Below are 26,484 nucleotides of genomic sequence, written 5' to 3' on the forward strand. Positions count from 1 at the left end.
ATATATATATATATACACACATACATACATACATACATACATATAAATAAAAAAAAAACAGGTGATGGTCAAAACATAAAAAAAAAGTTTTATGAGTTGTAGCAATCTAGGGACTGTAAAACAAGAGGCTAGGTACTAAAAACAGTCTTCCTTAAAGTGATCCAGGAATCAGGCCTCTAGACGCAAAACAAGTAAATGGTTGCTAGTGTAATATACACACATACATACATACATACATACATATAAATAAAAAAAAAACAGGTGATGGTCAAAACATAAAAAAAAAGTTTTATGAGTTGTAGCAATCTAGGGACTGTAAAACAAGAGGCTAGGTACTAAAAACAGTCTTCCTTAAAGTGATCCAGGAATCAGGCCTCTAGACGCAAAACAAGTAAATGGTTGCTAGTGTATTATTTAGCCCTGAACTCAACAACTGTAACAAACTAATACTAATACAAATACTCCCATTGTGTAACAGTCAACCTTTGGATAGAAGACACTATTACAACTGTAGCAACTTTGACAATTTAAAAAGCAAACAAGTAGCAGGTAAAAGGGAAAAGGAAGACATTAAGAATAGAAAAATAAAAAGAAGGCTAGAAGTGCTTATAAGTTCATTTTATGTAAAGGGGTACCAAGATACTGACTACTGTAGATACTTATTATAAACACGTTAAATATGTAAAAACAATTACTAGTTTGCAAGAGAAGAAAAAGAGACGGCAAAAGATAAAGTGTGTCGATGGACTAAATCCTTATTTTTTCCAATTTCAGTATATGCTGCCAAAGCAAACACAAACCATAATTTTCATGAGTAAATCAACTGATATTAAATCCAATGAACAGAAAATATTCTATTCATCAAAGTTACATCTTGAATGTAAACTTCACTGCTAACCATTTAGAAGACATCATGCTAAATCTGGGCTGGCCCCTTCTTTATTCTGCTTCTGGACATTGGTTAAATATGCTTATATGCACAAAGTATGAAAGGGGTGTGTGTGTGTGCGTGTGTGTGTGTGTGTGCGCGTGTGTGTGCATGCGCGCACATGTGTGCACATGTGTGTTTTAAATGCACGGCTTTTGCTCCCCCCATCCCACCCCCGAATCTTGTCTGGGAGGGGAATGGAAGAGAAGGGAGATGAGAGGAAGGGCAGGGAAGTGGAACAAGAGAGAGAGAGGGATGGCAGAAAGAGAGAGAAGGAAGGGAAAGAGAAAGGGAAGGAGGGAGGCGAAAGGAATAGAGAAGAAATAGTCATGGAAGGGAGTATCCTGGTGAACTCAAGACTAACACTACAATGTAGTCTTTCCCTTCATGTTTGTAAAAGGTTACTGGTACCCATCTACCAATATACAGGAACATAGCATTCCTTCTCATTGTAAAAATCCTAAGGCTAATTAATCTATTCCACTGATGCTCGGGTCTGTTTCTTTGCTAGTACCATGCTGTTTTTATCACAGTGGCTTTGTAGTATAGTTTCAAGTTGGGGATTGTAATACCCCATATCATGTCTCTGTTGCCTAGAATTGCTTTTGCTATTTTAGGTCTCTTCTGATTCCAAATGAATTTTTGGATTGTTTTCCCTAGTTCTGTGAAATATACTGCTGGGATTTCAATCAGGACCTAAGGCAAATTAAAATGGAAGTAAAAATTACACCTGATTTGTAGAACACATGAAGGAGTGGGCAGAAAAAGAGACACTAAAAGTATTTGAAAACTGTTATAAAGATCTTAGGGTAATTACATGGGAAAAGATCAAAATAAATAACCAAATACATACTGATAGACCTCACAAATCTAAGAGATAGTTACAAAGAAGAGAACAGAGGGAATTTACTATATTGCTACCATCAGGAAAATCTTCTGAACAACTGCAGCTACTCAACAACTAAACAGACTATCTCTAATGAAAATCTGATCCCTCAACACTCTTGTTTAAATAGAGAACAGAAATCATCTGTCTCTAATGTTTACAAATGGTGGAAGATTTGACTAGATGATCCCTCATGTGCTAACTGCAATTGTGAAAGTTCTAAACTAAAAAGTTTTAACTTACCAACATCCATTGCAGTTTCCATAAAGCTTTTCTGTCGTGAAGCAAATTCTGCAAGCAACTTCTGCTGTCTCTCTCTAGCCTTTTGTCGCCTAGATTAAACAGAAATAAAGTGATAAGTACCAAATGTGTTTAAAACTATTCTACTGTCTTTTAGGAATATATAAGAAAAGCCCCTGTCATAGAGTGGAGAACAATCTATTTTCTAGATTATTATTAAATTTCATGTAAGATTTGATTTTTTAAAATAATTGTACTGCTTTAAATAGGCTTCAATCTTACAGACTAAGTAAAAATAAAAGCTAAGATTTAATTCAAAATGTAAAATCATAAAGTAGATAGAAAATTTGGGTTTTCAACAACAGAAGTTCCTGAGTATATGCCAGATGGGAACAAAAGCAAGAACAGTCTTTTTCAGCAAGGGGCTAACAATTTAAGCCCAAGCACAAATGACAGTAAATTGGTTGCTATAAAAAGCCATGATGTTGGGCTGGGGATGGCATGGTGCCTGCCTGGCAAATGCAAGGTCCTGAGTTTAATCCCCAGTACAAGGGGAAAAAAACAGCCATGAATTTTTTTTTTTTTTTTGGTGTCTTTGTTTTTTGTTTTCTTGGTACTGAGGATTGAACTTGGGACCTTGTGCTTGCAAAGCAGGCAAGATCCCAAGCCCTATGATGCTTAGATATAAACAAAATCTTTTAAGATTAATTACATTTATTATTACCCTAAGAATAGATCTCTTCAAATAGAGAATGAGAAGCCTATACATTTCCCAGTTTCTAATAAGAGATATTCTTACAATCTCAGTAAGTATTTTATTTGGAAATAAAAGAATGTGAAAGGGTTTCAAACACAACAAAGAAAAAAAAATATATTCCAAATCTACCTATAAATATTCCTTTGGATTAATTCACTATGTTTTTATTATGTATCCTTTATCTATCTCTTACCTAGTTCCTAAGAATATTTTATTTTGAGATTGGTTACAAATAAATCTACTGATACCAATTCAATAGGATCACAACATTAAAAAAAAGTAAACTAATAAAGTCTTTCTCAGATCATGAGATACTAACAATACTAATGAGCATAAAATTTACTCCTAGTAATAGTTTAAAATAGTAATTCTATAAAGAGGGAAAGGAGAAGACAAGAAAAGAAAAAGGTTTAAAAGGCAAGTTATAAGTTAACTATCAGGAGTTGAACAAGAAGTTTTTAAGAATATTTTTGCCAAATATTTTCAACATATCTTTAATATTCTAACATTTCTTCTACAGATAATTTAGAACCCAGATAAGAAAAACCTGCCTCATTATTTTATAACTATAATTCTTTTACATTTTTTTTGAGCCCAAATATTATTCAGGGTAATCACTCACCTTATTCATCAAAGTTAATTCTGAATGACATTGATCATTTCAGAAAAATAAATCTATCCTTCCTCTTTCTTGCCTTCCTAAACATAAAAAGTGGCTACCACTGCCTGGTACAGTGTGTCAGTACCTAACACCCTGGCATAAGAAGGCACTCGTGGGAAAAGATTGCAAGATATTGTCTATATACTTGGGAAATGATCAAAATGTTTCATATTACAGAAGGGATGAAGATCATGATTTATAAATATGGAAAGAAGGAAAACAAAAATGATTCCTATGGTACCATATTAGAATTATAAGTACCAGGATAAACTAAGAATTTTCAAAATGTATAGACATGAAAATGAATTTCTCCTTTTCCTGCCCACAATGCAAAGAGGCATACAGAGACATACACTCACTTGGCCCCAGCTCTAAGAGGACCTGGAAATGGCTATTCCCCATTAGAAAAAGCACATGGACTGTGGTCTCTAAATACTGTTTTCTACTAAAAGTCACCAGGACTCCTTAGAGAAATGGCTAACTTCAAGTATAAGATGAGCCTGGAAGATCTAATTGTCCTAGAAAATAAGAACATGCTCAAAGAATTATGGGGATAGAGCAAAAGGACATAAAAACCATCTTGAAGGAACTCCTAGTGTAACCTAGGAAACTTAGAATATTTTGAGCATCAAAATGAATAATGAGCACATTGATTATAACCCATAAAATAGGAACTCATGAACTCATACTAATAAAAATAAATGAATAGCATACTGAAAGTATGTAAGAAATGGAACATTATTATATTTCAAAGCATCACTCCACAAATTATGTATTAATCACAAAGAAGGAAAAAAGTAACCTTAAAAGTGTGGAAGACACCCCCCTGATCAAGTGATCAAATTTAGCTATCAATAATGAAACAAACTGAAATTACGTGGTACCTGATCAGATAGAAGGAAAAGAAACACTACTCCATTGACATTCCTGCCAAAGATACATAACTGGAAGCTAAAGAGACATATTCTAATTGAAGGACATTCTGTAATGCTGCTACTATACTGTGATAATCATCAGCAGTGCCAAAATAAAAACTGAAGAAACAGTTTATCGCAGGAGACAAAAAGACAAGAGGCAATGGTTGATTATGACAAGATTAAACAAGCATTTAAACTTGAGATCTAAGGATTGAATTATACTCAAATACAATGTTAATTCCATTTTTTTTTTTTTTAGATGGGGTCTTACTACATTGCCAAGGCTTGTCTCAACTTTTAAGCTCAAGTGACTTTCCTGCCTCCTGGTAACTTTGACTACAATCACATGCTACCACACCTGCCTTAATTTTCTAATTGTGATAGAAGTAATGAGGTTATGTTGGAAAAGGTCTTTATTTCTAAGAAATACATACTAAAATATTCCAAAGTGAAGAAGCATACCAGCAACTTACTCTGAAATATTTCAGGAAGTTCCCTATAGTGTCCTTAAAATATTTTTATTAGTTTAAGACTGCTTTGAAATAAAAACTTTATGGAAATTAAGTTCAGTCCCAAATACCTTCAAATATTTACTACAGAGGAAGATATGAAAGCAAACAAAAAGTGCCACAGATGTTCAAAGAATTCTAACAGGCCTCCAAAAATGCTATGAGGAACAACAGCATTTGGATAGACTATGTTTAGTCTCCTATAACAGTACTTTGTCAATTTATAAGACTGCTTTTAACATATGCTTCTTTAATTAATGCCATTCTACAGTTCAGTTTTAAACATGTATATTAACATTTAGAATAAACATGTCCATAGAGAGTATTTCACACCTAAGCATAAAAAAATCAGAAAATTTCAAGTGTAACTGCTTGACATTAGAATTAAGATGCATTCTTGGTATCAGTTTTCTATGTAACCAGAACTGGAATGTTGTTGGGAATTTTTTTCTTAATCTAGGCTGTTCCTTTATTAAAATTTAGCATAAGTATAAAGACCATTAACACAAGATGTAAACAAGTCTTAGTAGATTCAGTACATTTCAGAAATTTCCTACTATTACCCTGGAGATGAAGTCACTGAAGCTGCATATTACTATAACCATCAAAAGTTTCCAGTTTATAACTTGTTTTCTATGGAGTCAATTTACCATGAAAGAGATACCAAGTTTGTCCATAGGTGGAGTACATGGAAATGGATCATCATTAAGTGTTTGTGAACTGTTCTGCTTTATTTTGTGTGTGTGTTCTGCCTTTATTATGCAATATAATCTAACAGAGAATACACAAGTGAAAATCGCATCTTAATTCTTACCTGTCTACTACAGAATTAGTTTCAAGTGCTTGTCAATATCATAACTCTCAAAAGAAACAAAACTTACCACAGGGGATATCTAAAATTTTTATTTATTATTAGTATTATTTATTACAAGAGTATTCAGTCCTTTATTTTTGCAAATGTAAACTATGTTCTCCAGTATACATCTGTTATTACAAAATAGCCTTAACAAATAAACTTTGATTCACCTAATCTCTATCTTCCATGTTTAAAAAAAAAAAGACACTATAAGCAGAAAGAAACACCACTAATTTAGAAAACGTTAAAAAAATTAAAATCTTATCTTGTTTTCAATCTTCTACTTTTATTAGTTTTTTTTTTTTTTCCTTGGTACTGGGGATCAAACTTGGGTCCTTGTACTTGCAAGGCAGGCGGCAGAACTGCTGAGCTCAATCCCTGGCCCTACATTATTAATTCTAGGAAGTTACTAAATTAAAAGTAATAAGCTACCATCTAAATTATGTTTTTTTTATAACCCCTATTTGTAAAGTACAGTATTATAAGAAAGGAATAAAAATGGTCCTAAATCCTTAATCTACATAAGCTTTTATGTCCACCTTTAATATAAATTTTCTGTAACAAACTTTTTATTACACCAGCGATGAAGTACTGTCACAACTAGATACGTAACTTAAATTACTCTTGATTGTTACCAAAGATGACCTCCTAACCAGCAAATCAAATAAGACTGCCAATCTTATCTGAATTCTTAGAACACTGAACAATCTTAGTAATGTCTTCTGTCTGAACTGTCTCCCTCTTGTGCCCTAATGCCACTCATTCCAGTTTCCCTTCTACTCTACTCCAGTCACTCCTTTTAGTCTACTTTGTAAGTTCGCCTTCCGAAGCCATTCCCTTTAGTGTTTTTCCGCAAGTTCTACAGCAAATCCTTTTATCTACTTACTATTCACACCCTCCTATATGCAAGGCTTCCACTATCACCCCTGTGAAAATATTCCACAGCTCAAAGAATTCTCCCCTAAAACACAAACCCTCCAACTAGATATCTTCACTTGGATGTCCTTGAAATTCATTAATAGCCAGAACTGAACCTATCAATTTTATTGCTAAACCTTAGTCCCTTCCTCAAATTCCTTATTTTGGTGAACAGGAAGTGCATCCAAATAGAACTGCAAGAGCCAAGCTCAGTGGTGCACACATGTAATCCCAGCATTCAAGATGCTGAGGCAGGAGGAGCCAGCAGTTCAGCCAGCCTGAACTACATAACAGAGACCCTGTCTCCAAACAAACAAAAGGGCCAACTACAACACAGGAACAATTTGTTACTTCTCCCTTAGTTCCCATATCACATTGATCATCTAAAGTGTAAATATCTCTTATACATCTATCTCCTCCTTTCTTATCAACTTAGTTCCCTCACCACACTTACCCACCTAAATTTTTAAACTGCCTAGACTCCCAGGTGCCAGTCTTATCTCCAGGTGCCTCTCTAATCCATCTGCATGTGATTTCACTGCATATTAATCCCCTTCTTAAAATCCTTCCAATCCTTCCTTGTAACCATTTACATTAAGTGCCAGTTATATCCTACTGACAAAGTATGCCCTATGTACTACTTCCAGTAACACTCTGTGCACCAAACATAGTATTTATTACACTACCAACCATCTGTTTACTAGTCTATCTCCTCAAGATAGTATCAATTCCTCTAGGTCAGGGAGTCCAGCACTAGACACAGCTTTATAATGTACATCCAGAAAAGAACCTGTTTCATGCTCAATAAAGGAAGGGAAGGTCATTAGCATAAAATCAATGTTAGGTCTCCCCTGCCCAGTCAACCCATAACTGCCTATATTTAATTTTAAAAGTAACTACAAAGATGAAATTACTACAGAAAACAATTCTACAGTACACTTCAGACTATCAAATGATGTCTTTTTCATACTGCTCACAACAGTACAGACAACAATCTGTTAACAATGATTTCTACCAGCAAAAACAGGGGCCTTAGATAAAAGAAGTCCAAGGTTCTCAAAATAATACTGAGATGATCCTTTTCAACACTCTATAAGGGAAAGTATGCACCCTTAACCAAATAACTGTTGCTTGCATAGACAAATTTAAGAGAAATTAAATCAAAAGAATGTTATAAATAATAACCTCAGAGATGGGAGCAATGACAATCTTGAATTCCATCTGAAAAAACATTTTTAATGTCCTGTCTTTTAGCTTTATATGATTTCATTAGAAAGTCTCCCTCTCTTCTCCCTCTCCCTTGTGGGACTGCATAACTTTGTAATCTTAAATCCTAGCCTCAACTGGGATTAACGTAAATTAACAGGTGAACATTTAGTAGTTCTGGGTAAACAGATAAAGATTGTTTCACTCCTTGTCTGTCCAGAAGGAATGTTTTGAAAACTTTGACATTCTGTAAGCATCTTGAGTATGGACCCCCACCCTGCCTATCCACTTATAAAAAGGACCTCCGCCCCTGAGCTGGCGCCTGTCTGAGCTGCTTGGCTCCGGAGTGCCGTCTGGCCAGACTAGTGAAGGTCTGTTCCCTTTCCAACGTGTCCGGTGTGTTCCTTCCTGGGTGAATCTCATGGCTGTCGAGCTCTTCGGAGCGGTAAAGTGGAGCTCTTCGGAGTGGCAGAACCAAGCTCCTCGGAGTAAGGCCCCTGGTCTTACATTTTGAAAGCCCTCAGTGGCTGTTGAGCTCCTTGGAGTGGTAGTAAGGCCTTAGGTCTTACACCCTCTCTCTCCCTCCCCACCCCCTCACACGCACAACCTTCCCACTCAGGATTCATGTTGTGAGGTTTAAAACAGCAGGGTAGGCAATGAAGACAACTCCAGCAGCAATACAACTCTAACATAAACTTTAGCAAATAACATGTGCTAGTATCCATATCATATTCCTATCCTGTAACCCACAAATCCCACTTGTAAAAACAACATCCCAAGAAAGAAAATCAAAGTGGGGGGGGTCATAAATATTATGATTTAATGACAACCTAAAAGTCCAAAAGCTAGAGGTATAAGAACATCTTTTTAAATAATTAACAATTATATATTGGTAAAGATTAAAGGACCAAAAGGAACTAAAATAATTGTATTTGTTTTGAGAAATATTTGAAATACTTTTCTATTCTCATGTAAAATTGAATAGATGGTTTTTGAAAATAGCAAGAGAAATATTAGATCCCTGTAGCAATAACAATAGTAGCAATTTTTCCAAAGAAGCCTACAAATTTAGAGTAGTAATTTAGTTTTAGGATCAGAAACTCATCATCTTATCCCTGTGGAGAGCTCAGTATACTACATCTATAAGTGTTGACCACATTCAGTTCCACTTTTCTTACAAACTAATCAGCTATGACTATAGCCAAAAAGCAGAAAATTAAGTCAACCTTCAACTGTAGCATACATATTTAAAACATTAAAAATAAAATTACCTTTCCTCTTTATCCAGAGTTTTCTTCTCTGCTGCAGTGACTTTTTTGGGTGGTACAGGAGGGGTCACTTTTCTACATATCTCTTCAATGATGCGTTTGTTCATTCTGCTTTGCAATGCGGCTTTTAGTAAAATTCTTTCTACTGCAGTTATACCATCTCCATGACTATATTTAGGAATTTCTGGTTGAATTAAAACTTCGATGTCATCAAGCCAGGGAGGATAGTAGGAGTTTTGTTTGCCTGAGAGTTTGTGGTGAAGTTTAATAAGCAAAGATAATATACTTTCTTTAATTTCCAAAATGGCTGTTGTTAACTGGGGAGCTGAACCAGGAGCAGACCATTTATTTGAAGTTTTGGGACGAACCACCTGATTTGCTTCACTGGTACTGCGATTGATGATCTCCTGAAATTTCTTTCTACGCTCTGCCACTAAGCTGAAAACTTGAGCTGTGCCAGAATTCTACCAGTAAGAATGAGAAAGAAATCAGTAGAAGTTATTCAACATGAATTCTAAAAATATATTACTACATTTCTAAATGGAATGCTCAAAGTGTCATCCAAAGATTTATTCAATAGTTTCGCTCTTAAAATCTATCCCTTCACATCTTTCTCAAATAGACTTAGTTCCATTCAATCTGGAAATAGCAATCAGAAAAAAGATTATCAGCTATAACTTCTCTTTCTAAACCTCCTGAGTGTATCTAATAAAACTTAACCAACACCTATAGCCACCTGAAGAGAAATCATAAACTACTTTTCTCCCAACTTAAAGGAAGAAAAGCTGTTCTAGTCACCATTCAGGAGGAAAAGTAAATACACTCTTCACTGATTTTGGAGAGATTGCTATAGTTCCCAGTCAAGAAAATTTAAAAATTTTCTAAGTTAATGAATCTGAACTGGTAATTAATTTCACTTTTAAAGAACTTCAAAAGTTTGAGAATTACTTCTCACAAATGCTTAAAGTTATCACACTGAAATATAAGGATGAAAGGTCAAACTGATTTGTTTTACTTTTGAGTATCACTGTGATTTGGTACTTGAATAGATTTTTTTTAATAAGTGTTTTCCTCAATAATTTACCTTCTAAATAGTCTTTTTTGCTAAAGCAGTCAAACTGCACTAGGACTCCCAGAAATCATCTTTTAATTAAGATATGAATCAGTTTAATGGATTTCATTAGTTTTTAAAGTGAACATAGAAAGGCTATTCTAAATTGGAGTAAACATTATTTCTTTTCACATCCAAGCTCTTTTTAAAGTAATCTCTATCTTTAAGACAGGCAAAAGCTGCTTCTTACAGAGGTTCCAATATTTAAATTAAAAGCCCTTATGATGTTAACAGCAAAAACACGTTAAAAACAAAGTTTTTATAAATAGACTCTACTATGAAAAATATGATTCAATACTCACAAAAAAATCTAGTTTGCAGGAATTAAGATAGCTTAAGTTTAGTGAGTTCGCATAACATTTCAAATTTTTCATTTCTGCTTTAATTAAAATTAATTAAGCTACATGCAATGAGAATTGTTTTTCAAAATGAGTCCAAATACACAATATGTAGAGTTTAAGATTTTATGGGCTTATCTTATTCAAAGTAAATTAATTTCCATAGAAGCAAAACAAATATTTTTAAAGGGTCATGCTGCTAGCAATTAAATTTATTTTTATTTAACAAACAGTGGAGTCATTTTTAAGATGTTAGTAATTGCTGCAAAGCTACATGTAAATAGATCCAAATGCGCTGCTATAACTGGTCCAAAATACTTCTAACACTAGTAAGAAAAATACATTAACTACTCAGTGCTATTTTTGAAAGCAATAATAATGCAAATTTTCTTTAAAATGAAGACAAAATAGCTTTATTTTTTAAAAACACATAAATTAAAGAAACTTTTCAGGGGCTAGGGTGCTGAAGATAGAACCCAGGGCCTCATGTGTGCTGGGCAAGTACTATACCACTTAGCCCATGAAATTTTTATTAATTTGGCTATATTGATCAAACACACACACACAAACACACACAAACACACACACACACAAATACTTGAACATTTTTTTTCCTTTCCCATTTCCAGTTAAAGCCATGTTGCTAGTTAATGCAAACATCATACACATCTACCTCTCTCTGAAGAACTTTAGGCGGTCTTGAACTCTGTCAGGTTAAAGGAAAAAGACTAGTGAGGCAGAAGTTGCTTAAATATATCAGAGGAAACACAGGACAATTTAAAGTTATCTATAACCAGACTTTTTTCCTTTGACTATGACATGGTTATTCAAACAATATCTCCAATATTTAAATATAAAGTGTTTCAGGACAGGGATTTTTCTCAGTGGCACCTTGCCTGCCTCCCAAGCGCAAGGTCCTGAGTTCCATCTCCGGTACCAAAAAAATAAATTAAGTCAGTCAGTAAGTAAGCAAGTGTGTGTTTCCTTTTTTACTTTCATACTTACTTGTAATGAACCCAAGCTATCAGAGCTTGTACTTGCAGGTGGGTCTCTCTTCACTTCGGGAGCTGTCTCTGGAACTCTCACTCTAACATAGTTTATAAAGTGTCGCATGTTTGATACTAAGTTACTCCCAGGAAACCAACTGTCGTGACATCGTTCTGGTCCACCCACTGATACCTTAAACAAAAATAACCATTATGAAAGCTTATCAAAATTGACTGCCTGTCATACTCCTAAATTCCTTTATACTCTCATCCAAAAGTTATAAAGTAGATAAATAAAACCATATTGAATAATAAATACAATAAATTTCTCAATAGTAATATGGCTAAGTCCAGTCAAAAATTATCAAACAACTAAAACACACATTTTCAATCTGGAAATACTTAACACTATAGAATACTCTATTCCTTCACTATTGCCCAGTGGGGATTAAACTCAGGGCCTTCACAGTGAGCTGTATCTCCAGCCCTTTTTATTTTTTGAGACTGAGTCTCACTAACTCACCAATCTGCCCAGGTTGGGCTCAAACTTGTAATAATCCTGCCTCTGAATATTTTCATCACCCATTAGTAATAACACATAATATATTAAAATAATGCTAGTTTGGACTAAGTATGGAAGAAAGTCTCAAAAATCAACCAAAGGTATGCGAAAGAGGAAGGAAAGTGCTAAAGGAGTAGGGGTAATGGAGAGATTAGGGAAAAGGAAAGAAGGGAAAAGAAAAAATATGAGAAAAGGAAAAAAATGGAAACAAAGTCTTTGTAAATAGGTGGAGAGGGTGAAGGGAGGGCAGGGGACTGCGGAAAAAATAAGAACCAAGATGCATCATGCAAAGATACAAGATCCCAATGATGAATGTAACTGTATTGTATATCTAAAATGTACCAATAAACTTAATAAAATAATAATAAAAAAGAGGGATAAAAAAATTTTTTTAAATCAACCAAAGGTATGACCTAAAGGAATCTTAACTGCCTTTTAATACATTCATGACAGGGCTGAAATTCATATGTCTTGCCACCAGGCAGCTTAGACTACCATACATGTATGACTTGAATCACCAGTACATACACAACTGTCCCACTGAGTAGCTTGTAACACGGTGGTTACAAATGGATCTAATCACTTTGATCAGTCTTTTTACTAATAAAATTAAAGTCTCCCAGTGGGAGTCATTCATGTACCACTGGTGGTTCAAGCCAATAAGAAAATGTTAATATCTGAAAAAAAAATACATGTTGATGCAACATAGAATATAGAGCAGTACCTAGGGTTTTTTGTTTTTACTTTAGCTGTTATTATGCTGTGTTGTATTTGTCTTTCTGGGTAGGAGATTAAAAGAATCTTACATTAGTAAAATTAATTTGTGGTAGCAATTGCTTTTTTGGAAGTAATTCTTCTGAAGTCCTGAAACACATTAACAAGTTGTATTCTTAACTTTAAAACTTGTCTCATTTATTTATTCCATTATCTTAAAATCTTGAAAGAATGTCCTACTCGAAAATTATCTCTAATCAAATTATTAGAATTAATCATTTTTACCATAATAACAAAATGAATCGACTATTTATCTTAGGTTAATTTTTGTTAATGTGAACATTAAATCTCAAATTTAAAGCTTCCATAAGTAAAATAATTTCATAAGTATTAATGTAAACTCTAAAAGATCTATACATATGTGGAGACCAACAGGGCCTTTTCTAGCATCAGTAGTTCTTTAGAAGATCCTACATGAGTATGAAGAATTCCTAAGTATACTTTACTTCTATATTGGTCAATGAACAATTGCCTACAGCCAGAGGGATGGTCTCCTATCTAAAAGTTTTAACATATAAAAAACAACTTACCTCTTCATCTGATTCATCTTCAGCAGAATTTTCAAGTCCTAATTCAATCAGATACAAGACCATGCAGAGTACATGTTCTGACAGATTTTGATGATCCATCATAATCTTTAAAAAGGGAAAAAAATGACTTAATTCTTTTACCCACATAAAAAAAGATACAAAAACATTTTAATATAGGTGAAAATAATCAAATATATAAAAATCAGTATGGAAGTGAAAGTACATCTTGGTAAAAGAACTAAAACCCAAAAACAACTTTCCTTTATAAATTACATAGTACTTTAAGTACTATCTAGAAATAGTTTGCAAATTTCCTAAAAGTTAAAACCATTAACATAAATATACCATTTTAAAAAAAATTTTGACACAGGGTCTCACTGTGTTGACCACACTGGTCTCAAACTTGTGGGCTCATATGATCTTCCCAGTTCAACCTCCCTAGGACTAGAGGCACACACCTCCATACCCATCTTACTAAAATAACTTAACAAGAATAGCTTACATCCTAATTTATGACGCTCTTGTCCTGAAGACAGGTATATCAGATAAGTAAAATTTTCAAATAGGATAATTCACGCAAATACAAATGTGCTTAACAAAACAGCTAGCAGATAACTGGATACACAAATAAACATTTATGAAATATCAATGTTCTTCCAATTTCTCTTTAAGATTCTGAGCCCGAGTATGGTACACACTTCTATAAATGTGTCTGTCAAAGTGTAGTTTATACAATAAGAAAAGAAAAAGAGATGCAAGTGGTAAGCAGAAAGGGTTCTCTGAGGAAAATGCAATTAAATCTGAACTTACACAGGATTACACAAGGCAAACCTTATACATCTTACACAGAATTCCAGGGCTACTTACACCAATCACTCCTTCAGTGTGATAAATCTGACCAATATTAAGAAAATATCGAGGCAGGCATGGTGGCGCATGCCTGTAATCCCAGCACTTGGAAGGCTGAGGCAGAGGATCACTGTGAGTTCAAGACCAGCCTGGACTACAGAGAGAGTTCCAGGTCAGTCTCAACTACATAGTGAGACCCTGTCTCAAAACAACAACAACAACAAGAAAAACCAAAACAATCTAAAATACTGTAAGAAAAAAAATGGCCTGACAGCTGTCATCTTGACCTCATTATGAAAATGCCACCTTACCAAATAATGGAAGGGACAAAGAAAGGGAATCTGCAGGGGGTGGCAAGGTTAGTCATCAGTAAGGTAGAGAACAAAGGGAGGACAGGCCCCAAGATGGCAAACCTTTTAGAGCTTCCAATGATAAACAGCTGCTTGCAGCTCGTGTACCATAGGTTGACCACCCACAGAAACTAACCCAAGTCTGAGTAAGGGGACTTAGGAAAGGACCTGGTCAATTAAGACCTAATCCACTGTAACTAAAACTAAAGATTTCTATTTGCCTGACTTTCTAATGTTTACTTTCACTGCTGAGGGGGTCTTTCCATTCATTTCTTGTGTGGCATAATGGTAAAGAACACAGGCTTTCAAACTCTTTTAAAACATGTATTTTTTTAATAGCCTTCCTATACACAAATAACAAACTCACTGAGAGAGAAATGAGAGAAACAATCCCTTCCACAATAGCATCCAACAAATAAAATATCTAGGAATCAATCTAAGGAAAGAAGTAAAAGACCTATATATTGAAAACTATAGTACTCTGAAAAAAGAAATTGAAGAAGATATCAGAAAATGGAAAGATACTTGGATAGGAATAAGCAATATAGTGAAAATGGCCCTATTTCCAAAATTGTTTTACAGATTTAAAACAATCCCAAGCAAAATTCCAACAGCATCTCTCACAGAAGTAGAAAAAAAAAATCCTAAAATTCATTTGGAACCAGAAGAGACCTAAAAGAGCAAAGGCAAATGAAGGATAAACTTGAGTCATTTGTTGGGAAATGGATGTACCTTGAGACCATAATGTTAAGTGAAATAAATCAGACACACAGCTTAAAATTTGAATGGTTTTTTTTTTTTATATGAGAAAGCCAAATTATAAATAAAGCGCAAAATCAAAGATTAAAATAAAATAGCAAAGGCAATTCTGGCCAACAAACACCAGGCAGGGGATATGACAATCTCTGACTTTAAATTGTATAAATTGTACTATAAAGCCAAGATGATTTAAAAAACAAAACAAAACATGATATTGGCAAATGGAACAGAGTAGAAAACACAGAAACAACTCCAGACATACTCAGCCACCTAATCTTTGACAAAGGAGCCAGCCACCTTCATTGGAAGAAAGACAGCCTCTTTAATAAATGGTGCTGTAAAAACTGGCTTTCTACATGCCAGAGATTAAAATTACACCCATATTTCTCACTATGCACTAAACTAAAATAGAAATGAATGAAAGATTTAAATATTAAAGCAGAAACACTAAATGTGCTGAAAGATAGAATAGGTGAGAAATCTCGAAGACACTGGTGTAGGCAAAGACTTTAAGAACAAACCCTGATCATACAGGAAATACCACAAAGAATCAACAACTGGGATCTAATCTTATTAAAAAGCACTTGCACAGAGAAAGAAACCACCAGCAAAGTGAAGAGAAAACCCACGGTGTGGGAAAAATTTTTTTCCAGCTGTTTCTCAGGCAAAGGGCTAATATCTAGAATATATAAAGAACTCAAAAAAAATCACACGCTCCCAAATTTAAAGACTCAATCCAAAAATGAGCATCTGAAATGAAAAGTCATTTCTCAGATAAAGAAGTAGAAACAGCAAATAAGAATGTGAAAGAACGTTCAACAGCACTGTTCATTCATGAAACAAATTAAAGGAAGGTTAAGCCAGTAATCCCAGAACTCAGAAGGCTGAGGCAGGAGAATCTCTGTGAGTGAGAGACCAGCCTGGGCTACAGAATGAGTTCCAGGTCAGTCTCAACTGCATAGTGAGACCCTGTCTCAAAAACAAACAAACAAAACAAGGCTAAGACTTCATCTCACTTTAGAAAGAACGGCTATTATCAAGAAATCAACCAATAACAAATACTGGCAGGGATGTGGGGAAAAAGGAACCCTTCTTCACTGTTGGTGGGAATGTAGACTGGTGATTTCCACACTAGGGAAATCTGTGAGGCAATTTCTCAAAAAACTAAAAGATTCTTCAACCCAGCTATTCTTCTTGGTATCTTCCTGAAAGAACTAAAAGCATCACACCACAGTGATTTATGTGCACCATGTTTATAGCAGCACAGTTGGCAATAGCTAAATCTTGGAAACAACCCAGATGCCCATCAACCTATGAACTGATAAGAAAATGTGATTTTTTTTTTCTTTTTTTGTACCAGGGATTGAACTCTGGACCTTGTGCTTTTGAGGCAGGGGTGGAACCACTGAGCTAAATCCCTAGCCCAAAGATGTGCTTATTTTTTATACAATGGAGTACTGCTCTGCTATAAATAACAGACATTTACAGCTAAATGGATGCAACCTGAGGCCATACTCTTAAGTGAAATAAATTGGACACACGTTTAAATACACTGTTTCTCTGGTGTGAGAAACTGAAAATGAAAATAAGGACTAAAATGTATAACAGATACATAACAGGAAATGGAAATGTTCAAATGGGAAGAACAAGGGAGGAGGGAGGGAGAAAGGAAGGTGGGGACAAGAAAAACAGTGAAAATGGGAAAAAATGGAAACAAAGCTTTTGTACATTGGGGTGGGATAATATAAAATAAACATTTTTTAAAACATGATTTTTTTAACACAAATTCTGTCGGTGCCTATTTGACCTATACGAACGTATTTTGGCCTTAGTTTTCTCATCTGTAAATCTGGAATAACAGTTCAGAATTATCAAGAGAATTACATGAGTTAACATCTGTCATTTGCTTAATATAGTTCCTAACAATAGCTGCCCAAGGACAGAAGGTTCAATGATGTCAATGGTGTGACGAACAGGAGCCACAGGAAGAGGGAACTGAAGGCCAGGAGTCAAAAGGGGTCATTCTTTCTAACCTACATTACACAGGGAATCATGGCTCAGCCATACACCGAACTTGTGTTAGCACAGATTTCAGACTCCAAAGCCATGCCTATCATCACTATACCATCTTTCTTAATAAATAAAATATTTTTAGCAAAGCCCAAATAAATTTTTACTTGAAATCCTGTGATATCACACAGGGTGCCATTATTTTAACTGAGTAATTTAAAAGCTTGAGGGGGATCCCTTTACTAGGTCCTGTAAAACAAAAAATGATTTTTCGGAGAGTTCCATTTTAGCATGTTGTTTACTGTTAAACATGGCAGGAGATGAATGTGGTGTGTGACAACTGTTTTCTAGAAAGAATTTGCCAATGTAGTAGCAGTTAGAAGAGTTTTTATTATAATTAAAGTCAAAAAAGTTATTATAAACATTTGAAAATTTAAAAAGACTAGTCTTAGAACAACTAAGACATCCTTTTTATTTTTAATAAAAATTGCTTTATACAGGCAAATTTTAAAAGTTAAAAAACAACTTGCAAATAATTTGCAGTGAGGCTTCCTTAATTTTAATAACGATTAATTATTATTGACAACAGCCCTCAGCTTTACCATTTAAACTAGTTATCTAACCTCTAAAATTCAATTTGAATACTGAAAGTAAATAGAACTTTCAAAGACTTCTGCTAAAATTAAAGTAACATCTACAAAGATATATGAAGCATTTTTTTAATTTTTAATCTAGCACTAAAGAAATCTTTAAATAATGTTTGTCATTTAAAAAATAAATACAGTTCTATCCCACACCAAAAAAAAAAGGAAAATAAAAAATAAATACAAGTAGCTTTGCAGTAAAAAACATATTCTATACTTTTTAGTGATGAACAGAGCATTTTAAATCACTTTAATAAATAATACTCTTAGAAAGTAATAAAAATAACTCCTCAAGGCATTTTTTGAGACACTGATCTAAAAGCATGTAACACTTAAATTTTTTAAGCAAAATTTAAAAATTAGTCATAAATAAGGCTAAATGTTAAGAGTGGTACAAAAATTTAAAAGCATTTTTTTATTATAGAACAATCATTAGGGAAAAAACTAAAATGGCTACTTAATTAAATTATTTTCTTTCTTTCTTTCTTTCTTTTGAGACAGGGTTTTGCTATGCAGTTTAGGCTTTTCTTGAATTCACTATGTAGCCCAGGATGGCCTTGAACTCATGGCAACCCTCCTGCCTCAGCCTCCCACACACTAGGATTACAAGAATGCACCACCATGCCTAGCTTACTTAACAAAATGTAATGTATACTATCTTAAATACTAAAAAATATTTATACATGGTAATTGGAAATCTGTATAACAAATATGCTTATCTTTGAATTTCTTTTAACTTTTAATTTTTCAGATTCTAAATAAAAAATAAACAAAAGGTTTTCTTTATATCTAATTGTGTATTTGTCATGTTTGCAGTTACCGATGTTTATACTTATTTTATCTATATAACCTGAGCATTTTATCTCCCATTCCTCATCCAAATAAGATCACAAAAATCTCAGGTAGGTAGAGATTTCACAATATTATATACTACATACAATTTTTAAGTCCAAAATTAATGCTAGCCAAATAAGTCAGTCCTGACAGGAAGACCCAAGAATAAAACAAATTTAAGTAACAAAAAAGTAAAAGCACTGTTTGAGTTTGTAAGATGTTTACCAAAAACAAGTTTTTGATGCCTCCTCATAGAAGCTACTCAAACTCCTTCATGCTACATTCCTAATCAGAGGCCAAAAGGAAAGAGAACCCTAAACCAAGGTCATGGCCCAAGGACTGCTGTCTTAGGAGAGTTGGGTCCTTGCTTAGCTTCTCAGGTCATTTAATAACTCTTATAGTTTTAGAACATTTCATTTCTTTTTCTCCAGAAGCCATAAACAAATACTTCTATCTAAAGCTGAATAAGATAAACAGTTTTTCACAAAGAATGGTGTTGCCATTTTGATATTTTCAACCAAGAATTCACTTATATGCAATTATAACATCCTTCTATATCTTTGCTTTATAAATACACTTTATCAGTGTATGAGAATATTATACTTCGGTAGTTTTATTTGAATATTATGAAAGTAAACCCTAATCTTTCTATTCAAATTACACTGTACCTTGTAAAGTAGAGTGAATAGCACAATGTGTAAAGTTTTACAGTGCAAAAGTCTCATGAGACCTTTATAGCTAGGATGAAGTGATGTCCTTTTCTTATAAGGAGGCCAGGGATTTCCAGGGAATTTTCCACTCTGTTTTAAACTGTAAAAATAAAATAAAACTAAAATTAGATTACAGACTCAAAATTAAACTGTAATTTAAATAGTGATTTATAGACATCAATTTCTAATTTTCCTACGCAGTTGCTTAAAAATACCAGATATCTATCCTCCACAAATAAACATAACCATTCCCTTTTTCACAGCATAAAAATGAATAGAAAGAGCCAAGTTATATTCATAGTTGTTATTCTTATTTTGTTATGAAATTATGTTATTTTTCATAAATGAACAATTATTTTTAAAAAGACTTAAGCTAAAAACAGGAAAGCAATATGAAAGTAAAGTTGCTAAAAATAGGATAGGCACAGTGGCATGTGTTTGTACTCCTGGCTCTTCAAGAGGCTTGAGACAGGAGGATCACTTGAGCCCAGGATTCAAGAACAGTCTGGGCAACATAGTAAGACTTCTGAATAAAAAACAACAACAAAAAACCAGAAAGTTAACAGATAAAAGTGAACAACAACACAAAATAAACTACTCAGCAAGAACATTTCCTATTCCAACAATACAGCAAAATAGATGACTTGAAAATTCTCCTACCACCAAAATATAAACTTTAGTGATCTTTTTTTTTTTTTTTTTTTTTTTTTTTTTTTTCCTAGTACCTGGGATTGAGCTCAAGACCTTGCACTTACCAGGCAGGTGTGGCGCCATTGAGCTACGTCCCCAGCCCATCTTTTGAATACATATTTGAACTCACCAAAAAAGTGAGTTTTCTATCAGAAAAAAATGAATTAATAATAAACTGTAACATTGTGCCAATGGTCTCAATGTCCTTAAACACGAACAGCACAAGTTGTTGGGCTCAAAAAGGCTCAGACAAAGAACTGAGATCCCTCCACACACATACACCAGAGCTGAGACCTTTGAAAGTGTTTGACATCAATGAGGAAGACAACTCACAAGCAGAAATAAGAAATCTGTCTGTCTCTTTTGGGATGGAAGAACAACAGACTCCTCATGAAGATAATAATTACAAATTGGTAGGTGAACAACAGCAGACTCAAACATAAAAGGCAAAATTTGAGAGAATTACAAGGACAAACTGACAAACCCATAACTGTTATAAAGGATATTAATATACTTCTGTCTGAGAGTCCAAAAAGTAAAAATTTCAGAAGTAAAAATTCAAAAGTAAAACAAAAATTTTTTTTTGTTTTGTTTTGTTTTTTGAGACAGGGTCTCACTATGTAGTTGAGACTGACCTGGAACTCACTATGTAGCCCAGGCTGGTCTAGAACTCACAGCGATCCTCCAGCCTCAGCCCCCCGAGTGCTGGGATTACAGGCATGTGTCACCATGCCTGGCTTTCAAAGGTAAAATTTTAATTTTAACATTAGTGTTTCAAAGAGTACTTTCAAGAAGGTCAAAAGCCCAACCCCAGAATGGTAGAAAATATTTCCAAATAATTTATCTGGTAAGTCTAGTGTCCAGAATACACAAAAAGGCCTAAGACTCAATAATAAAAGTCCAATTTAAAAATGGGCAAAGAAACCAACAGCACCTGGTACCTGACTAACTACAGCTGGAGAGAACTGGGTGAAAACTACCACCACACCACTGCAATAGGATTTTGCCTGAAGAGCTCACAACACTAAGCACAGGTTAAGAGTATGAGAATGAGAGGTTAAAATCATGGTATGCATGTTTGATTCTGAATGCCATGGTCTTGTCTCCCACTCAGTTCAAAGCATAATGACAGGAAGACCCTTAATTTCTGGGAATTATTTGAAGACACTTCTCTGAGAAATCAGAACAGAACAAAAAGAGCAAGAGATGAACTGAAAGCTTCTCAAGAAACCTGCTTTCCTAAAGCACCCTATATTAAATTCAACATCTAAAATCTTCACCAGCATAATCAGAGCTCTTAATAACAAAAAGCCAGAATTAACAGACATCTGAGGAATGACTCTCAGATGAAAACTAGAAACCAAATAATAAATATCTTAAAGAAAAGAGGTACTATATAGGCAGGGCAGAGGTCTTACAATTTTTTAAAAAAAAACTATCACCAGGCATGGTAGCATATGCCTGTAATTCCAGCTACGCTAAACACTAAGGCAGGAGGAGAGGAAGTTCAAAGCTAGCAAAATAGCATGACTACATCTCAAAAAAGTGTGGTGGCACACACTTGTAATGCCAGAATTCTGGGAGACTGAGGCAGGGCAATCACAAGTTCAAACCCAGCCTGAGTGACTCAGCAACTTATCGAGAGCCTGGGTTCAATCAGAAAAAGAGAGAGAGAGCAAGAGAGCAAGAGAGAATATTGGGGGAAAAAAAAACACTAACTACTGTTAACATACCAGAGAAGTGAACTGCATCTATTATTCATAAAATGAATATCATAAAATTAACTTTGTATCTTAAAAAAAAATACCTGTCCCCTATACAATACTACAGTGGTAGATACAGATACAGATATATTGTTCAAATTAATCCCAATTTTCGGTTTTTGTTTGTTTCCTTTAAGCACTAGTCCCTAAATACTCAAAACCTAGATTAATAAAGCATTACAAAATAAAAGTTATATATTTGTTCAAGACAGCAGGTAATATATCAGAAGAATTTTCAAAAGAATTAATGGAATTATCTAAATGAAATGCTACGAGACAGCATAAAGAAAAAAATTTGTGATTCAAACTAACATCTAATAATTACTGACCAGCTAGAGACAAAACTGAAAAAGTTGTATATCATACTTTCAAACATGGGGTAGCAATCATTAACTTTCAAGATGAGCAAGCAACAGAAATTATAATATTAAAAACATTTACTTTGCATTTGAATATAAACAGCTACTATATAAAATCACCTGTTTTTTTGAAAGGCCTAGCAACCATAGTTCTAGCAAGGCCATTAACAAGCATATTTAGATGAGCTTCTCTGGGCCACAGTGTCTTCATATATAAAAATATAACAACGACTGGGTAGTTTTCCAATTGTTGGTTTTCTTTTGTTATTGTTGTTGGTTGTTTTCTTTTTAAGAGCTGAGCTATTCATTAAAGGGTATCTGGGGCTTTTGCCCCACTCCCTCTCCCAGTGCTGGCCCATGAGACACTACAGTGGAACACGCACTAATTTCCAGCAATAAGACCATAAGATTCTTAACACCTAACATCACATAAAGCAAATGGCTTATTTTCAATCAAAATTAAAAGAACTTGTTTTTCATGCATGTAACAAACATTTACTGACTGCCTACAAAGTGCCTCACACTAAGTAACAGATTCTGAGGATGCAATCCTATTAATTTATCAACCATTTTTTGCTATTATTCTTCAAAAGTCCTATTATCTTCCTGCGAATATGAACAGACCTAAGTAAAATCAGTTAACCAACGTTTTGTCCCTTAAAACCAAAAGATGAACAAAATGACCAATAGTCAGTAAGTCCTATAGTTTAGGTAATCATCCAAAATAGTAGAGGTAATCTACTATTCTAATACAAATTGGAACAAATATAAAATAAAACATGTCATAAAGGACACAGATGCTATATTTCACTTAAACTGAATTTCAAAAATTTCAAATTTTACATAGAAATAAAAACATTTCTTCATAGCAATTAAATACAGAAAATGTTTTGGGTTTTGTTTTTTGTTGTTGTTTGTTTTGGTTTGGGGTTTGTTTTGCTATGTAGTTCAGGCTGGCCTTGAACTCACTATGTAGCCCAGGTTAGCCTTGAACTGACTGCAATCCCCTGCCTCAGCCTCCCCAGCACTGGGACTACAGGCATACGCCAGGATACCAAGCCCCACAAAAAGTTATCAGATGAAAACAATGGCTTTCATCTTGAATTTCAAAGATTAATTTACAAGAAAGTAAAGGATTTTAGAGTAAATTTAAAAGTAAATCTAATATTACTGCTTTTACTACAGATTTCTTTTAAAATATAGTTTTTCAACTGCTAAAAAACATATAGCACTTCAGAAATATTTCAAAGAAAATTTTTTAAATTGTACAGGTATTCAGGGCTGGGATTTAGCTCAGTGGTCCTGCCACCTGCCTTGCAAGCACAAGGACCCAAGTTCAATCCCCAGTACCAAAAAAAAAAAAAGTACAGGAAATCAAAAGCCAAGTTGAAGAAAATAAGAGAATAAGGAAAAACCGCAAAATAGAAAATCATAAAAAATTGATAAAAGTAGTTTTAGGAATATGGTTATCTATGTGAAGTAACTACAAATCAAAATATGATACAGATATAAACAAGAACACAAAATAGATTAGGAAACTCAGGATTCCTCAAAAAAGAAGTATATCTATATCACATATATATCTAAACCAGATGTATCAACATTGGCACAAGTGACATTTGAGGTAAGATAATTCTTGGTGGTGGGAGACAGACCTAGACAGTACTAGATGTCAGAAGCAACCCTACCAGTCTTCAGGCACTGGGAGACAAAAATCATCCAGAGCTAAGAAGCACTATTCTAAAAAGGAAATAAACTGCTCAGAAGTAAGTGAAAAGTTTGCTAAGTGAAAAATAAAAGACACAACTCTCTTTTTCTTTCAGATTTACATGGCATATAACAAGCACCTAATAAATGTTAATAAAATTTCCCCTTTAAAATTTTTTTTTCCCTCTTCACTTGGGATTGAACTCAGGACCCTAGGCTTGCCAGGCCAGCAGGGTGCCACTGAGGTACATCCCCAGCTAAAATGGTTTACTTGTAATGACACCTTCAAAGCTTTGACTGTCTCCACCTAATTCCAGTCTACACTGCTATCAGTTACAAAAATAAAAGACAATATTAAATTCACTACACATTTAATTCTTTTTTTCCCCTTCCAGTACCAGGGATCAAACTCAGGACCTTGCGCTTTCAAGGCAGGCAGAGGCGCCACTGAGCTAAATTCCCAGCCTATATTTAATTCTTATATATTCAAAATGACTGCCAGGGATTTAGTTCAGTGGCACCACAGCCTGCCTCGGAAGCACAATGTCCTGAGTTTGATCCCTGGTACCAAAAAAACAAAAAATAAACAATAAAAAAAATGACTAACAACTAGTAACTACTACCACCACTCTGAAAAAGGGCAGAGCAACTTTAGACAATAGGAAGTTCATGTAGGACTTCCATGCAAATACTTCCTCTCACCCATTTTTAATTTCTCAATGAACTATTAAAATTTCCTCATTCAACAAATATATTCTGAACAACTACTATGTGCCAGTGCTGAAACAAGTACTGAAGATGGGTCTTCCCTCAAGGAGTTAGGTGTAGGAAAAGCCTAAGAGGAAAGAAAATATTACAAACATACAAGAAAAGCATAAAAAGAGGTAACTATAAAAACAGAGAAGAGAGAACCTCAGATTATCTTCCCTCAAGGTTTTAGAAGAGAGAGGATGCTAAACCTGATATCTATAATTATACTTTGTTTTTCTCAAAATCAAAGATATTTGCATAATTTAAAACTCGTCTTTGCAAATTTTAACAAACTTTGAAAAAGCACAAATAAGCTGGACACTGTAGTAGATGCTGTACTCCCAGTACTAGCTGAGCCTAACACAAGAGGATTACAAGTTCAAGCCTGTAAGACTTAGTGAGATCCTGTCTCAAAATTTTAAAGGGGGATAGTGAAAACCCTGAGTTCAATCCCCAGTATTACAAAAAGAAAAAGAAAAAAGAAAAGGTGTTAATCTTCAGCAATATAATATTTACCATGGTTTAAAAAAGAGATAGAGGGCGAGGGATTTAGCTCAGTGGTTCAGTAGCCTGCCTTGCAAGCGCAAGGACCCGAGTTCAATCCCCAGTACCAAAAAAAAAAAAAAAAAAAAAAAAAAAGAGATGGAAATAATACATTAAAAATAGCCGTTGGGCCCTGGATTTAGCTCAGTGGCGCCTGCCTCGCAAGCACAAGGTACTGTGTTCAATCCCCAGAACAGCAACAACAACAACAAAAATAGTTCACAATTTACAAAAAGTGTAAAATCAAATTCTTCATTATAGCTATCATTCAAAACTTATTTTCAGACATCATCAACATTTTAAGCTTTTTTTACAAATAAAACATGCAAGTAGAATTCATTTTGTTTTGGCTATTCTCTTGTTAACCAATACTTTCACACTTTTTATATATGCCAATCTCTTATGTCATACAATTTTATTTTCTTATTTGTGCCTCCTCTACTGGCTGTAAAGTAGAACAATACAAAATTAAGTCTCAAATTATCTTGATCAGTCATCAAATTTCTGTATTTTGATTCAGAAATCATGTTCTACACAATTTGCAACAAATTCTGTATAAAGATATTAAGAAGATAAATTTCAGCTACATTGACTTTGAAAACCTTAAAATAGTATTTTCTCCTCTAGGATTGAGAGTATACTTTAATGAAAACATATCATATATATGAGAATTGAAATTGTTCTATACAAACACAAAACATTTCATTATGCTACTAATCAGTTTAATGGACTTACAATGCTGTGTATCTGTCCATTGCAGATTGCACATCTCTACGGTAAACTGTTCGAAGAATGACCATGACCGGGTCAAATTCCTGATCCCAGACTTCAGCTATTATCCAAACAAAGTAGAAACAGAACACGGACTTCTTAGGAAGAAAGTCAATCTGTATCAATGACTTAATTTTGTACATTTTAAAATTCAAAAAATGGAATAGTGCAATTTTATATTTGCCTTAGTAAGCCTGATGGAGCAACTACTTTTCTAAGTCAAATATCACAATTTCAGCACTATAAAAGGCCCCGAGTTTCACAAGCAGAAGTGAGTATATGTATATATATATATATA

At 34.1% G+C, this 26,484-nt stretch overlaps 1 protein-coding gene across 1 annotated transcript in view; it reads right to left on the reverse strand.

The window, feature by feature from the left end:
* Ubr3 (ubiquitin protein ligase E3 component n-recognin 3) overlaps window positions 1–26,484 on the reverse strand; it is a 188,905-nt gene that overhangs the window by 88,029 nt on the left and 74,392 nt on the right. Inside the window, exons 21-26 of the mRNA XM_033756366.1 lie at window positions 26,151–26,247; window positions 19,562–19,703; window positions 13,448–13,552; window positions 11,601–11,774; window positions 9,150–9,610; window positions 2,058–2,146 (exon numbers count right to left, since the gene is read on the reverse strand). Coding sequence (XP_033612257.1) covers window positions 2,058–2,146; window positions 9,150–9,610; window positions 11,601–11,774; window positions 13,448–13,552; window positions 19,562–19,703; window positions 26,151–26,247 — 1,068 coding nt within the window. The remainder of the gene's footprint in view (window positions 1–2,057; window positions 2,147–9,149; window positions 9,611–11,600; window positions 11,775–13,447; window positions 13,553–19,561; window positions 19,704–26,150; window positions 26,248–26,484) is intronic.

This window comes from Fukomys damarensis, unplaced genomic scaffold, assembly GCF_012274545.1.
Source record: "Fukomys damarensis isolate Sample0158 unplaced genomic scaffold, DMR_v1.0_HiC HiC_scaffold_26, whole genome shotgun sequence".
Taxonomy (NCBI): domain Eukaryota; kingdom Metazoa; phylum Chordata; class Mammalia; order Rodentia; family Bathyergidae; genus Fukomys; species Fukomys damarensis.